This window comes from Plectropomus leopardus, chromosome 5 (assembly GCF_008729295.1).
Source record: "Plectropomus leopardus isolate mb chromosome 5, YSFRI_Pleo_2.0, whole genome shotgun sequence".
Taxonomy (NCBI): Eukaryota; Metazoa; Chordata; class Actinopteri; order Perciformes; family Serranidae; genus Plectropomus; species Plectropomus leopardus.
In genome coordinates, this window is record NC_056467.1 from 29,491,947 (window position 1) to 29,508,193 (window position 16,247).

The 16,247-nt window shown below is 38.5% G+C and overlaps 1 protein-coding gene across 1 annotated transcript in view; it reads left to right on the plus strand.

Moving 5' to 3' along the window:
* ryr1b (ryanodine receptor 1b (skeletal)) overlaps positions 1-16,247 on the plus strand; it is a 95,801-nt gene that overhangs the window by 76,072 nt on the left and 3,482 nt on the right. Inside the window, 22 exon segments of the mRNA XM_042486394.1 lie at positions 3,472-3,552; positions 3,896-3,984; positions 4,570-4,640; positions 4,642-4,696; positions 4,847-4,951; positions 5,211-5,216; positions 6,366-6,395; positions 7,166-7,195; positions 7,332-7,413; positions 8,643-9,937; positions 10,024-10,109; positions 10,924-11,098; positions 11,353-11,439; positions 11,884-12,141; positions 12,235-12,365; positions 13,308-13,350; positions 13,477-13,610; positions 13,699-13,759; positions 13,848-13,994; positions 14,092-14,226; positions 14,322-14,478; positions 16,098-16,162. Of these exon segments, the coding sequence (XP_042342328.1) occupies positions 3,472-3,552; positions 3,896-3,984; positions 4,570-4,640; positions 4,642-4,696; positions 4,847-4,951; positions 5,211-5,216; positions 6,366-6,395; positions 7,166-7,195; positions 7,332-7,413; positions 8,643-9,937; positions 10,024-10,109; positions 10,924-11,098; positions 11,353-11,439; positions 11,884-12,141; positions 12,235-12,365; positions 13,308-13,350; positions 13,477-13,610; positions 13,699-13,759; positions 13,848-13,994; positions 14,092-14,226; positions 14,322-14,478; positions 16,098-16,162 (3,323 nt within the window).

Sequence of the window (16,247 nt, forward strand, 5' to 3'; positions counted from 1 at the left end):
GCAACAGCAGTAGGGACTCTCTAAGCCTGTATTCACATCATCCAAATGGAGTCAGTTGGCTGCCTATGTGGTAGTATGTCCACGGATGACCCACACAGCTGCATTTAAATCCTCACAGACCTCAAAATGTCCCTAATCTCTGACCGTTTTAATTTAATCCTGCTTTACCACGACAATCATTTGATTGTAGCCTTGTTGTTGTTGTTGTTGTTGTTGTTGGAAAAACTCAACAAGACAATCTCCCCAGTGTAGCAGGGTACACTGAAGTAAAAAGTGCAAAAACTAAAAGCGTGTTGCTGACCCTGCAGAGCATTTTGTTACATGGAAGAAAGCACGGGCTTTTTTCCTGATTCCATCAGGAGTGTTATGTACATGCGTTTTATGTGTGACAAAGTGGATCATAAAGGAAAAAATGTCTGTAAATGTCCAGTCAATAAGAGTTGAAATTTTCAGGCTGAAATGTTAAACAGAACAGAGTTTTCCAGTGGCTCAGTGGCTAAAGCAGGTGCCCAATGTACAGAGGCTGTGTCCTCACCACAGCGGCCGGGGTTCGATTCCGGCCTTGGCCCTTTGCTGCATGACGTCCCCTCTTTCTCTCCCGCTTTCACGCTAAGTCTTTCCTATACATTAAAGACATAAAATGCCCAAAAAATAATCTCTGAAAAAAAGAACAGAGTTTTCCACACACTTAGAAATAAGGATTCCAACAGCTGAGCTTCATCTCAGAAGTTAGATTTTGAGAAAAGAATGAGAACAGTAACTATTTTTAGTTGTGCTGGACCACCTCAGCCACGGTCCTCTAGGAGACTCATGAGTTTACCAGGCTAACCTGGGAAACTAAAGCCATGGTTATTTGAATATGTTCACAGTTATGGTAGATAGTATTGCAAATAAAACATTTTTTAAAAAGATGTGACAAAGAAAAGACTATTGTGAGCAGCAAAATCCTCCTCTGGGTATTGCAAACTGTGAGAGTTATGAAATTATAAATCACAAACAAATAACAAAAAAGGGATTCTACTGATGAATCTTGTACCCTGTCATTATGCATTTTTAATTTATATATCAGCTCTGTTGTATGTGATCACAACGGTCTACCCGGCAACACCACAACGTTTTTGTTTTTGTTTTTGTTTCTGTTTATGTTCTGTCACTTGAATATGATTAAATATGAGCATGCTTGTGCATAATTGACAAAGACAGTTTTTCAAGTAACCAGTTTCTGATGGCATGCTGATAGAGAGCTGTAAAATTAGAATTTTATTGAAGATTTAATATAAAATTAAGTAACAGAAAATATTAAAATCAAAGTATGTTAAAGATATGACATGTAACGTTTCCAAATGAAATTTTCTAAAAATGACTAAAGTGATTTTATATATTTAGTTGACTTCTGTACTTACATTATCCCAAACGGGGTTATCAAACCCAGAGATATCTGAAATTATGATCAAGTACACAGTCTATGTCATGTGGTTGCTGTTGCCTGTCCGTGACGTCATATCCCCGTTAATCATGCATCAGAGTTTTGGTTTACTGTCAGAAGTTGTCATAAATATACTTTTGTATACTTTTTAGGTAATACTTTATCCTTTTTAAAGCCAAATTATCATACACTTTTTAGATCTTGGTCGTAATTACATTTTAACTATATATTTTAGCCGGATAAAGGATTTTAGTCATCCAGCAAAGTTATAAGAGAAACAAGCTGAGCAAAATTTGTCTGCAGCTCGGTTCCTGCTACTGCTGTGCAGCACAGCATCGGAGAAACACTGATTTCTTTCATTTGACAGTATTTTTTACCAGTTTTTATCACCAAGTCTGTTTGCTTTGGAGAGAAATAGACCTCTGCAGATAATTTGTCTCCTAAAATAACCTCTTTAACAATGACCCTGGAAAGAATCCTCACCAGTAGAATCTGATTGCAGTGACGGCATTGCTCCATCTTTGTTACGGTTTGACTAAGAGACCGAGTAGCAGCAGAATATTAGTTATTGCATGTTTTAACCGCCCACACAAAAGCTAATCACTTCCTGTTAGAAGGTTAGTTTTTTACTCCCATCCTGCAACAACACAGAACAACTTTCAAATTCTGCATTTTCCAGCATTGGATATACATGAGTCTATATTGACTGTTTTTCCCCCTAACATCCATCCTCTTACAAAGCATAGTGGAGTTTGCAGAGTTCAGTAGATCTGTCGTGCATGATGGTGTGCCTTGAAGTTATCTTTGTGCTCACTGTCAACATTTGTGCGTCCTCAGTTGAATCTGTTATTCTCCGGAAACCTGTCTTCATTTATCCGTGCGTTCTATATCCATATCAATGTGATGTGTCCAGTGTCTGATTTGCTGTCCATTTTGAGTTTTGTTGACAATATGTTTTCAGTAAAAGCAGTGTGGAGTGATAGACAGAGGTAAAGTTTGTGTGAGGGGGTCAGTGTGGAAGCCTCAGCCTCTCTTACATGTAGGTCTTTGTGGTTTTCACTAACATATTCTACTGACAGCAGGGCAGTGGTATGAGCTGCTGGTACTTACAGTTTTACTGTTTTTGCGATGCACATGTGTGTAAAGCCATACGTACAAATGTTTCATTTACTGTTATGAATAATATCTTTGCTTACTGATAATATTTCACCACTAAATCTGGCACCACGTTGGAGCCTTTTGCAGTGTTTATTGTGAATCAGTAGACATGAAATACTCAGTTGGATTATTTCACCAGATTTGTCATTAACACAATTTATGCTTAATTTACAAATCTAATCTGACTACTGTTTAATCTGTTTTAACAAGTCGTTTGGTTCGAGATTTTGCTTTATTTTATGTAAAACTACAAAAAAACAACTCTTACCACTAATACCCATTGTGGTTTTTATTGTTAGAAAAATTAAAATGATATATGCAGTGTGTGTATATATATCAAGTAAAGGGACAGATGACATGACTGGACTAGTTTCAATAATAACTGTTATCTATAAGAAGTTTGTTCATCTTTGGGGCTGGTGAAATAATTTTGCCTGATGGGCATAATTCTTTTGCTTGTCCAAAAAAAAATATTCTAGGACTTCAAAATAGATAAAAATGACTTGTTAAGATTGAGATATTTACCAGTGTATTGTTGTATTGCAATAATCTTCTTGTTCTTTTTAGTGATAACTTAAAAATAAAATAAATAAATTTTAAAAAAGGAATGAAAAATGCCATTTGTAGGAATAGTAAACCATAATTTGCACTAGATTTTGTAAGTGCAGTTTTCACGTTTTTGGTACTTCTTCTGCAGATCATTGTGCTCATATATAATATATGAACACAGTGATGCCAGAGAAAATATAAATGTTTAGTATCAGTAACATGAAGAGATAAGTTAGAAAATAAAGTAAAATACACTGGTACATACTCTGTACTGGAACTGTAAAAAAACGTTCTTTTTTCACAAGATTAATTTGCATTTCCTGTGTTTCTCTTTTAAGATGAGAAAGTGATGGCGGACGATGAATTTACATGTGACCTCTTCCGCTTCCTCCAGCTTCTTTGTGAGGGCCATAACAATGGTGAGTCTCTTTAGCAAACACCTTGGTGGTTTAAAGGTCCACTGTGTAGGATTCAGAGGGATATATATTGGCAGAAATTGAATCTAACATTAAAAACTATGTTTTCACTAGTTTAGAATCACTTGGAAAAAAAGAAGTGAGCTGTTTTCTAACATAAAATGTTTATATCTACATATTAGATAGAACTAGTATGTAGAAACTGTAGTTTTGGCACTTTTGCATTGGCTTAATTTTTTCAGCCCTGGAAGTTGCAGCTTGAATCCTGCACACTAGAAGTTTAAAGTGGCCTTTCAGCAAGGAGAGTTCTCATTAATATTAATACGTGAACATTGTTACACTTCAGATTTCCAGAACTACTTAAGAACTCAGACGGGCAGCACCACGACCATCAATATCATCATCTGCACTGTGGACTACCTGCTTCGACTACAGGTCACTGATGACAACTGCTCTCTGATCTCAGTCCCATTGACACCAGACTGTAGCCTCCTTTCACAAGAAAACACTTTGTTTAGTAATTTTACATTCTAAAAAATACATTTTTAGTACAAAGAGCCTTTAACTACCTCTGACATAACTGCTCTGCATTTTGCTTCGCACTTTCGCACTGCTGCACCTCTTTAAAATGTTGTATTTTACGTAATTTTAAGTTTTATGCACTATTTTTAGCTTTATTGTTATTAATATAAGCACAATGGGTTTTATTTTCCATCTTATGCAATGCATTCTGTGGATTTTAGTTTTTATCCTTATTTTTTATTTTACTCTTTTCTTTTTTTTTTTTTTTTTTACTTGCTGGTTTTATTATGTCTTTATGTCTTTGTGTTATGATGTGAACCACGTGGTGCATGTAAGCACGTTGGGCTGCATTTTTTTATATAAAAGGTGCTATATAAGTAGACATTGTTGTTATTATTATTATTATTATCATTATCATTATTTATTATTATTATTATTGTATATTAAAATAGCATTAAATGCACATCATGTTTTCCTTCTACTCCTTCCTGTATGCAGGAGTCAATCAGTGACTTCTACTGGTACTACTCAGGAAAAGACATTATTGATGAGCCCGGAAAGAGAAATTTCCAAAGCAATGACTGTGGCTAAGCAGGTCTTCAACAGCTTGACTGAGTACATCCAGGTAAAAAAAAATCCTGATGAATTATACATAGATTAAATGCTGAATTGTTAAAAAAAAACAAAACCCAACAGGATTTCATGTACATCGCAATAGGTTTACAGCACTAGAATATGATCTACATTTTCCACACTGTGTTTCTGTGTCTGTCAGGGTCCCTGTACTGGTAACCAGCAGTCTCTGGCCCACAGCAGGTTGTGGGATGCTGTTGTTGGCTTCCTGCATGTCTTTGCTCATATGATGATGAAACTTGCTCAGGTAAGAAACATAAATCAAATTAAGTATTTTGAACCTTTCTGTAGCCATACTATTTAATTCATTCAGATTTCATGAATAATTTCTGGAGAGAAATTCTGCATTTTGAATGATCCAATAATGTGTTTGTTGTATCATAGTTGACCAAATGATGAATCAGTTTCAAATAGAAATGCATACATTTACACGTGGTATATTTTTATACATTAGTCCACTTTGAGTATACTAATTTTGTGAACTGTCTCTCTCATGGTTCCTGCAGAGTAAAGTATGTATTTATTTGATTATTCTTTGGTTTAATGAGTTGGTTTCATATCTTTACTAGCTTCCCTCCTCTTTTCTTTGTCAGATTGTTTCTGCCTCTTTACTGAGCTATTTTATGTTTAAGAGAGGTAATTTGAGATATTAATTTAGGTGACAGTGCACTTTGTTCAGCACGACATTAGAGAAATAGTTCACCTGCAAAATGACCATTTGTGTATGATTTACTCACCATGTGTTACCTTGAATTCGTGAAGAAAACGTTGTTTTACTCGCACGTCTCCATGGTTAGCGGGAATTCTAAAAAAGGAGAAAATATTTCATGGATTGAATCATCAGGGACCAACTCATGCAGCTTAATCCAAATCTCATGCGTCCAGTCGTACGCTCGGTGCTTCCTAAACACATGCATTTGTGCTCAAACCTTACGATTTAAAACACGTCAGGACAACACGACAAACAGTCTTGGGCATGGCTGAGTAGCGGAATCAAGTTAAGATGGCAGAAACAATTTGAGGAAAATAGATAATCTTTCTTTCTCTTTAATTTTCCTACTGATTCTTTATAATACAGTATAATAACCCACCTCATCTGTTTTCACTTTATATATCCATTTTAAAGTACTGACCATTGGTTAGGGTTTGATTGTGCTTTGGACAAACATGTGTTTGCTTTGAATAATGTGTGTCTTTGTTATGTGTTTCACTAACAAGGAGCTGCAGTGTTTCCTACTCAGTCTAATTTTGTGTTACAGTATTGTTTGCTACTGATGGTGCTGTTTAAGATCTATTTTTGTATTTTGTATCAAATGTTCAGTTATTAGTGTTTGTTTGAAAGAAAGATATGATAACTGTTAAATCAACACTTAGAGATGAATTGTGGTCTTCTTTTTTTCAGAACCTCTGTGAAACTTTACCTTTACATACACCTAAAATATCTCATGTTTTTGTTTCTGACATGAAAGCAAACCTGTTCTGCAACGCCAAAGCCTCAAAAAGTTTGAAAATAGATAAATACCTGGCAGGAATTTTAATTTCTTAAAGTTCAATGATAGCATTGACATAAAATCTGTAATAATCTCCAGTTTGAGACAAATACAAAAATGAAGTAAAAATGTTGTTGATAACATTTTTATTTTCATGTGTAACCCTGTTAGATGCACCCCGATCCTGGACAACGAAATGGCGTAAGAATCTGTGTCTCACTGCCAGAACCATCTCATTTAGAAGCCGTTCATGCTTTTTCTAAAGACTCATGCTTCATCACATTTAAAATGCAGCTTAATAACCAATCATTTACATTTCCCTCATGGTTTCCCTTTGCGTTTAGCAGTCCCTTTGCTTTTTTCCTCTTGAGTTTTTCCTGTTGATTTATTCATTGTCCATGAGACGTGTTTAACGGGGACAGACACTGACTGTCCATTCAGAGACAGGTTGAGTAATTGTTGACTAGGAAGAGATTAAACATGAACTAAATCGCACAGAGAATTTGTAGCCGTTCAGCAATGTTATTCCATTGTTAAAGATGGTTTACATCATATAAAAATTGGATGACTTTTTATTTCTTTATAAAAAGGTTTTTAATTATAGTTTATTTTTTTACATTATATTTTATTAGATATATTTCACTTTGTTCCTAAAGTAAATCTCCTGCTTTGCTTCTTTTCATTCAGCTGTTTTTCAGTGTGTTTGTACATTTTGCTCTATTGTGCTGTGGAGGTATTAAAAAAGGTGCTGCTGTGATTTCAAAGGTGCCTGATGCTTGTACATCCTGACGCCCTTTTCCTCTAGATCTTCACCAACCACCACAGACTGTCTAAAATATTTGTGGCTCTTGTTATCTGCTGGTGCGGGTCTTCACGAGTGCTAAGATCAGCGTCTGCAAATATGTTTATGTCTTCCTTGGCTATTTGTGATGTTAAAAATGTATATTCTTTATTTAAAATTGCAAACCAAGGATCATTTTTGGAGTAGAACACACTCTGAGGTACCATTTTTATGTCTCAGAAAGAAGCACATATCCTCTCAAATTTAACTGTGATATATCATCAGTCAATTCACGTATTAAGAATATTATTTTCTCTGCTGTTTGTGTTTCGCTTTGTGTTCTGGTTTTATTGCAGGACTCCAGTCAGATTGGACTGTTGAAGGAGCTGTTGGATCTGCAGAAGGACATGGTGGTGATGCTTCTGTCTCTACTTGAAGGTAAGATGTCCTGTGATGTCCTTTCCTTCCTGACACATACTTTCTAAGGGTGAAAACCAGTAGTTTTATTACAATACAATATTTTAACAATTCTTTGGACAATAATACCATATTTGTTGATATCAGAAAGTCTGCCACCATTTGATTTTAATTTTATTCAATTCAAGGGGCCTACCACTGATATGAGACAATATCATAAAATGCCCATTTAACAGTCTGTTACACAAGAAGCTGCCAGCTGCAAGAGCCCTTTTCTTTTTTGCTTTTGGCTGTAAAAGATAAAAATAAAATTTAAAAAAAACCTAGATAATTAATTGTTAATAATGTTGAATAATTGTTACTGGTTAAGTGCAATAAAGTTCACTTTAGACTTACTACACGAATTTACATTAAACAGCACATGGGGTATGTTAGCCTTCAGGAATAAGTCTTGTGATTTGAACCCAAACTTTTTTCCTTAAACTTCCATCTGGCTTAAAGCCTTGAAGCCAAATGCCATAAAACATGGATAAACAACAAGATTCTGTATCAAAAGTATACAGTTTGACACAGTAATAACTGTCAGGTTTCATAGCTTTAAAATTTTTTTTTTTGCTCCTCGCCATTATTAGCCTAAGCACCGTTACACTGCATAAATCAGCTTAGAAGCTAGCAGACGCTTTCCATGTCCATAGCCTAAGATATTACATGTGTTATTTATAGTTTTTCCCCCTGAGCATTTGTTTAAGTCACTATATCTCCCAACAGGTAAACAGGGTTGCATTTTAGCCTCTAAGCAAATGTTTTTCAGTCTATCACTGGACACAGAGCAGCTAATGTTGCTGTAGCAAAAGTTAGCTATCAGAGGAAGTTGTCAGGCAGGTTTGTTGTGTTTCCTGAGTATTTTATAACGGCATTGTTTACATATGTTAAGTGCTTTGCCTCTTGACGTTTATTTTGTCTGATATCCCTAATATATCTACTGTTTATTACTGAATAAGTAATATTATCCTTATTGTGTTTTTCCTGGCTGCTTATCATCCTCTGCCTGCCGCTGTCTGACAGCGACACAGAATTTCAAAATAAAGGCATATCCTAAAGATCATGATATGGATTGATGTTTTCACTTCCCATCGATGATATTGGATTGTTCATTATTGAATCGATACAGCAATCAAGACTGATGGATTCTTACAGCCCTAATACTTTCTATACATCTCTCCTCTCCTCTCACCTTGTATCACTCTTAGGCAACGTGGTGAACGGCACCATTGCCAAGCAGATGGTTGACATGCTGGTGGAGTCCTCCAGCAACGTGGAGATGATCCTTAAGTTCTTCGACATGTTCCTCAAGCTGAAGGACATCGTGGCTTCTGATGCCTTCCGAGACTATGTGACTGACCCCCGAGGGCTGATCTCTAAGAAAGACTTCTCCAAGGCCATGGACAGCCAGAAGCAATACTCCCCCTCTGAAATCCAGTTCCTTCTCTCCTGCTCAGAAGCTGATGAGAATGAGATGATCAACTTTGAGGAATTTGCTGATCGTTTCCAGGAGCCGGCCAAAGACATCGGTTTCAACATCGCCGTTCTGCTCACAAACCTCTCAGAGCACGTACCCCATGACACTCGCCTTCAGAACTTCCTGGAGCAGGCTGACAATGTGCTCAACTACTTCCGCCCTTTCCTCGGCCGCATTGAGATCATGGGAGCCAGCAGGAAGATCGAGCGCATCTACTTTGAAATCAGCGAGGAGAACCGCAACCAGTGGGAGATGCCACAAGTCAGGGAGTCCAAACGGCAGTTTATCTTTGACGTGGTCAACGAGGGCGGCGAGAGTGAGAAAATGGAGATGTTTGTGAACTTCTGTGAGGACACCATCTTTGAGATGAACATTGCTGCATCGATCTCTGAGCCAGAGGGAGAGGGTGCAGAAGAGGAAGATGATGAGGAGGAGGAGGAGGGAGGGGGAGATCAAGGAGAAGAGGGCAATGAAGAAGAAGCAGCTCCAGAGTCAACCTCAGCGTTTGCAGACTTTATAAAGAGCGTGGTTGACTTCTTCAACATGTTCACTTTCCGTAACCTTCGGCGTCGTTACCGCAAACTGAGAAAAATGACAATAAAGGAGATGGTGATCGGCCTGGCTACATTTATCTACACCATTGTAATGGGTATCCTGATGTTTGTTTATAGCATCTGCAAAGGCTTCTTCACACTCATATGGAAGGTGCTGTTCGGTGGAGGCTTAGTTGAGGGTGCCAAGAAAATAACGGTGACAGAGATCCTAGCCAGTATGCCAGATCCCACGCAGGACGAAGTTCACGGGGACCTGCCACCTGAACCAGGGGCTCGAGAAGTCCAAGACGCGGACGGAGCGGCAGACCTCTTAGATGTTGGAGGAGGAGAGGAGGAAGAGGAGGATAGCGAGGAGAGGGAAGGGGGACGCCTGCCTGGTTTCAATACTCCTGGGGGACTTGGTGACTTTGGTGAGACGACAACTGAAGAGCCTCCGACTCCAGAGGGCACGCCGCTGCTGAAGAGAAAACTGGTGAGGGGTTCTGTCTGTTACTCTTGTTAAATGTGTGCATTCTCCATTAGTTGGTTAAATTAACTGCAAATTAATTGTTGAAACAGTTGGAAGCCGCAGTGGGAGGACAAGGAGACGAAGAAAAACCTGCTCAAGCTGAAGAAGAGCCTCCACAGGAGACTGAGAAAGCAGAGTAAGTTGTCTGTCTGTTGGGGATCAACATGAGAACTCAGCAGCTTCTGCTGGAGTTAAAAAGTCTTCAGGCTGATATTGACCCACTCAGGCTTATAGTAATGTTAACCCTTTCAAACCTGTGTGTATTGGCTTGATTTTTTTTCTAAACCATTGGGGGGGCAATTAGCATCTCAACAAGAAATGGCCCAAAAAATGAGTTAAAAGTTACAAGAAAATTACTGGAAAATATGAAAAAGGAAAGAAAGAAAGGAAAAAAACAAAACAACAAACAAGAAAATGAACTCAAAAAAGATTTTTAGCAAATATACATTTATAAGAATCACAAGTTTTCTGAATAATTTCTTTCAAAAATTTCCAGCTAATTTTCAGATCAATTTTGTGTAACTTTTTAGAATTTTTTTGCAGTTTGCAGGACATTTCTTTCCAAGTTGCTCATTATGTATTTCCTGTGTTTCATCAAATTACAATCCTGTCAGGTTTAGAGGTTAAATGATAAGAAAACTGATGTTGATCAAGGTGTTGAACAACTAATTTTTTAGTTGGACCAAATTTTAGATTCGTCTGACACTGTTTGTCGGAGTGAAGTGCAGAACTTTTGATCAGCAGTTGTCATGCTGTCACACAGCTGAGGCAGAGCCAGGAGTCAATCTCTAAAGATCAGTAACCTTTTTTTTATTGCACGCTGCTCAAAGTGGCAAACAGGAGTGTATTACCACACATCTGTGAGATACTTTTTTGTCAGATATTAAAACAGTCATTTTTCTCTTAAAAAACAAAAAGCACAATTTTCTCTCCTTGTGCATCTTTTCCAGCACCGAGAATGGAGAGAAGGCAGAGAAGGCCGAGCCTGAACCTGAGGTGAAGGAGGAAGAGCCTGAGGAAGCAGAGGAAACCACCGTGAAGGCAAAGGCAAAGAAAGACAAGAAGCATGCCGAGGAGGGCTTTGAGCTGTGGAACGAGCTGGAGGTTCAGAGGATTAAATTCATGGTGAGCAGCTCTTTTTTACGCACATATTTCACATATCTCTGTTGTTAGCCAACACACGGTGCCACAGTCTGACATGTACTGTAACATACGGATATGTGCCCGATAGAGGGATGTTATTTGATGTGAACACTATTGTTTTACACTGGCCTACGTATTAACCCATGGAATTTTTTTGGCAACTAAATGACAGAAAGTTAAGCACTTATTAAGCAGTAAAATGTTGCTTTTGTGCTTTGCTCTCTTTCCATCCACAGAACTACCTTTCTCGCAATTTCTACAACCTTCGCTTCTTGGCCCTGTTCATCGCCTTCGCTCTCAATTTCATCCTGCTCTTCTACAGGGTTTGTGTATTTGGAGCTAACCTTAGACGACACATTTAGTTTCAGCTCTAAAACTCTGATAGTATTTCCCCTGTGACTCTGCATCATGATACGTTTCACTAGCAAAGAATCTGTGTTCAAGAGTCTAATTTACATAACATTTTACACAATTAATCTGCCTACAGATTGTTTACATTTCTGGGCAGGATTTAGGTTTGCTCAAAAAACGTAGCTGCCATCAGCAGGAAGTCTTTTAACTTACAATGACAAAAAAAAGTAGTAGTAGTAGTAGATTTGCAACTCCTAGTTTTTTACGAAACTTAACTCTAACTTTTTTATTGCCACCTCCCTGTATTCACATTTTTTATGTGCATGCAACTTTGTCTAAATTTGGTTTAAAGCTACACAAATAGTCAAAAGACTCAGTCAGACTTGCAAAACTCATTTTGTGTGTGATGTTTTCAGGTGTCTGACAGTCCTCCAGGTGAGGAGGAGTTTGAGGGTTCTGGTCTGTTTGAGGGCTCTGGCCTGTTCGAAGGCTCCGGTACTGAGGAGGAGGGGTCCGGGTTAGATGACGGAGGAGGAGAGGATGAGGATGAAGAGGGACCCATGTACTACTTTTTGGAAGAGAGCACCGGCTACATGGAGCCAGCCATGGCTTTCTTCGGTATCGTTCACACCATCATCTCCTTCCTCTGCATCATCGGCTACAACTGCCTCAAGGTGTGTGCGCTTTGCTCTAAAAAAATCCACACATTTCTGCGTCTGCTCGTAAGTTTCAAGCAGTTTGTCTTATTTTCCGTCTTTACCCCTCAGGTCCCTTTGGTTATCTTCAAGAGAGAGAAAGAGCTCGCCAGGAAACTGGAGTTTGATGGTGTTTATGTCACTGAGCAGCCTGAGGATGATGACATCAAAGGCCAGTGGGATAGACTGGTGCTCAACACTCCGTAAGAGCCCTATTAAGTTATCAAATTCATGGATGGATGATATACAGAAGAGTGATGAGCAGGCCCAAAACTTCAGCCCAGCCCCAACCTGAAAATCTGCAAGCTTATGTTTTATTTGTTCTGGCAGACGCATCTGGTCCCTCTCCCGATCAGACAGATTTCCAGCCAGCTGCAGATGGTCCCAGCCAATCACAGCCATTTATCTGATGAAGTGAACTACACTGTAGCAATTCAGTAATACATAGCTAATTAATACCAAAATAGGTAACTAAAATTCATAACTTAAAGTTATGTATTATAAACTTAAAAATTGGTCCAAAATGTGAAGGAAAGTGATGGCACTTTCCTGTGGCTATCACATACAATTAGTTCAGATTGTATTGAATGACAGTATTAAATGAATTGATAAGATTATGTATAAATTTATTTGGTCTCATTGAAGGCTTGTCTTGGTGTACAGTGACTCAACATTCATACAGATAATCACAAGATTTAGTTTCATTATAAATCCAAGGTTTATTAAACTACTAGCTACACAGCTACACTATCACTAAAAGATGAAAATAGAAATTGAATTAGCAATAATTTGGCTTTGGCATTTATGGGCGTGTACCGCCCCAGCACTCAGGTGAGATTGGGACAAAAACGTAGCAACCACGTGTCTTCCAAGAGACACAGCACTGAAAAAACAAAAATATAGTGAGGCGAAACACCAAACGAGTAAATCTGGGGTTGGCTTTTACTTTCACTTTTGCTGGCGAGCGTATTTACAAACAAAAACCCCAAACCCTGCATAGTATACATTTTAAATATGACTGTAACATTAACGTATTTTATGAGTCTTGACCTTCATGTTGCATGCCAGTCATGCTCGGGTCAGGCTGCATTAGAGACTGAGAAGGCTAAAGGTGAAATGTTTATGATGTTTCTCTGTCAATGCAGATCTTTCCCAAACAATTACTGGGACAAGTTTGTGAAAAGAAAGGTGAGGGTTTTTTTTTGTTCGTTATTTTTTTTTGTTGTTTTTTATTCAGACAGTTTTGCTTCAAAATATCAGCAAAAGATCAGGGATATTTCTTGGAGTGAAATGACATATGCGTGTGATATCCAGGTTCTGGATAAATATGGTGACATCTACGGCAGAGAGAGGATCGCGGAGCTGCTCGGTATGGACTTGGCCTCTTTGGATGTCAGTGCCATGACACATGAAAAGAAGCCTGAACCCGACACCTCTATGCTGAGCTGGTACATACTGTAATGTGCACTCTTCACACAAACCGTTCAGGCTTCTGGGGCATAATATCACAGAACAAACATGTCCTTCTCTCTGTAGGGTAACATCTATTGACATCAAGTACCAGATCTGGAAGTTTGGTGTCATTTTCACTGACAATGTGAGTTAAGGAAGAAGTTCATGAGAAAATTGAAACAATGACAGAATCAGTTTTGAGTTTGACTGACGGCCCTGTGTCACTTCTTTAGACCTTCCTCTACCTGGTTTGGTACTTGTTAATGTCTCTGCTCGGACACTACAACAACTTCTTCTTCGCCGCTCATCTTCTGGACATCGCCATGGGTGTCAAAACCCTGCGCACCATTCTGTCCTCCGTCACCCACAACGGCAAACAGGTCTGCACACATCACAAGGCTGGTCTACATCACAAGGCTCACATTGGATGGGGTAAACTGATCATGTGCTAATGTCACATCCACCTGTTCCTCACAGCTGATGATGACGGTGGGTCTGCTGGCTGTGGTGGTGTACCTGTACACCGTCGTGGCCTTCAACTTCTTCCGCAAGTTCTATAACATGAGTGAGGACGAGGACGAGCCGGACATGAAGTGCGATGACATGATGACTGTGAGTGGAGGGCAGAGAGATGGTTATAGGACGGTAGTGCCGGAAGGTGAAATTGTTACGTTATAAAATATGATTTTACTCTCTCCTTCCGGCAGTGTTACCTGTTCCACATGTACGTTGGCGTGCGTGCTGGTGGTGGCATTGGAGATGAAATCGAGGATCCAGCCGGGGATGAATATGAGCTCTACCGAGTGGTCTTCGACATCACCTTCTTCTTCTTCGTCATTGTCATCCTGCTGGCTATCATCCAGGGTATGCTTTATAAGTACTCATTTTCTCTCTCAAAAGTGCTCAATGTTCATTTAAAGTTGGGTGTTGGAGTAATTCTGCAGGATCACTTATGTCTACTTTTGTGTTAATGTGTTGCAAAAGTCGTGGTACAAATAAAAAAGTTTGTAGGTCCTTAAAATGTCTCAAATTCAATTTAATAAATATTAGGTCATAAAGTGATTAAATAGTCTTAAATTGGAAATTGAGAGGTGAGACTTAAGTCTTGATTGCCATAAGCATTTTAATTCATTTGTCCATTTTTTAATTTCTTTTTTGTCAGTGATTCAAGCTCTTCTGTGTGAAAGTCCACATTTCTGATGTTACAGATCTGGAAACCTACCACTGAATCTGATAACATCTTTTTAATTTATATTTGCACACGTTGGCGAAATGTAGATGAATCTAACTCCCTTTAATAATCCTGCATAAGGCCTACCTCTGCACAAGACCACAAATATACTATTTACTTTTTCTTTTTACCCGTAATGCTTGAATAAGAATAAGATTACAAAAAGTTAGTCTTAAATTTGGTTAACGACTTCAAAATGTCTTAAAAAGCTTTAAATTTAAGTGTCTGATAGCTGTAGACACTTGGAAATAACATTTAACTTTAAGGGAATATGTGAAGAGTTAGAGTTTTAGGGATGTTGGCGCCTGCCTGTGGTAGCATCCAAAAAAACACTGAGAAAGAGTGATGTGAAGGATAAACTGGTTTAAGATTGCACTAATGTTCACCAGGATTGTCTAATTTTTACAAACTATAAAAAAAAGGATAGTGCTCCAATCACAGACACACATTGTGGTTTTTAAGCGGCCAAAAAACATTTTCATAGTAACAATGGATCTGGAAAACTAGAAATAAGGCATTCTCTTTCTGTATCAATGAACAGATTCACAGATTATGATTCACCTTCACTGCACGACCTGCTGCTCTGTCACTACGCAGTGTACTCTGCTGTCCAAGAATGTGGTGCTCTAAAAAACTGAATTGTATTTATTCCAACAGCACTCCAAATGAACAGTCCAGCTCCAGAATTAGGAAATCTATATGTGGCTGCAGATCCCAATATCACAGAGGGCTGCCAAGAACAAATGAATGTGTGGGAAACCCTGCTCATTCTGCAGTTCCCTTTAGCTCTGCAGCTGTATGGTATCTTTTATCTTAGTGTTTTGTTTTTACGGCCCACGGCTTTACCATTTTGGTTCAGTCTCACTGCTCCCATCGCTTGTTTTCCTGCAAAAAACGCTATTACACCTCAATGTATATACTGATTTAAAATCCATTCCTAAAACATGGCTCTGGATGTGTGTGAGTTAAAACTCAGAGAGCTTGTCACGACGAGATGTTATTCCATTTTCATGTGTTTTCTGATTTGGTGTGATGCTGGGAAAGCCCCCTGACTGAATGGTGCAGAACCTCTGAAAAAAAGTGTAAAAGTGAAAGAGTGAAAAAGTGTTTTAGAGATAAGAAAAAATAGATTTGACATTTTAGACCTGTTAGAACTCTGTCTAAAAGCAAACACTCTCCTCCCAAAACAGTAACTTTACTAAGAAAACTCTGATCTTCAGAAATGCTGTCTGTCTGTCCGCCTGTCTGTCAGGTTTGATCATTGATGCCTTTGGAGAGCTGAGAGACCAGCAGGAGCAGGTCAGAGAGGACATGGAGGTAAGATAATGAGTTTCAGAGGGTTTTAACTGGACTTGATCTTAATCCACCTTTATTCCTCCTTTAGTCACAAGAACATGTTTAA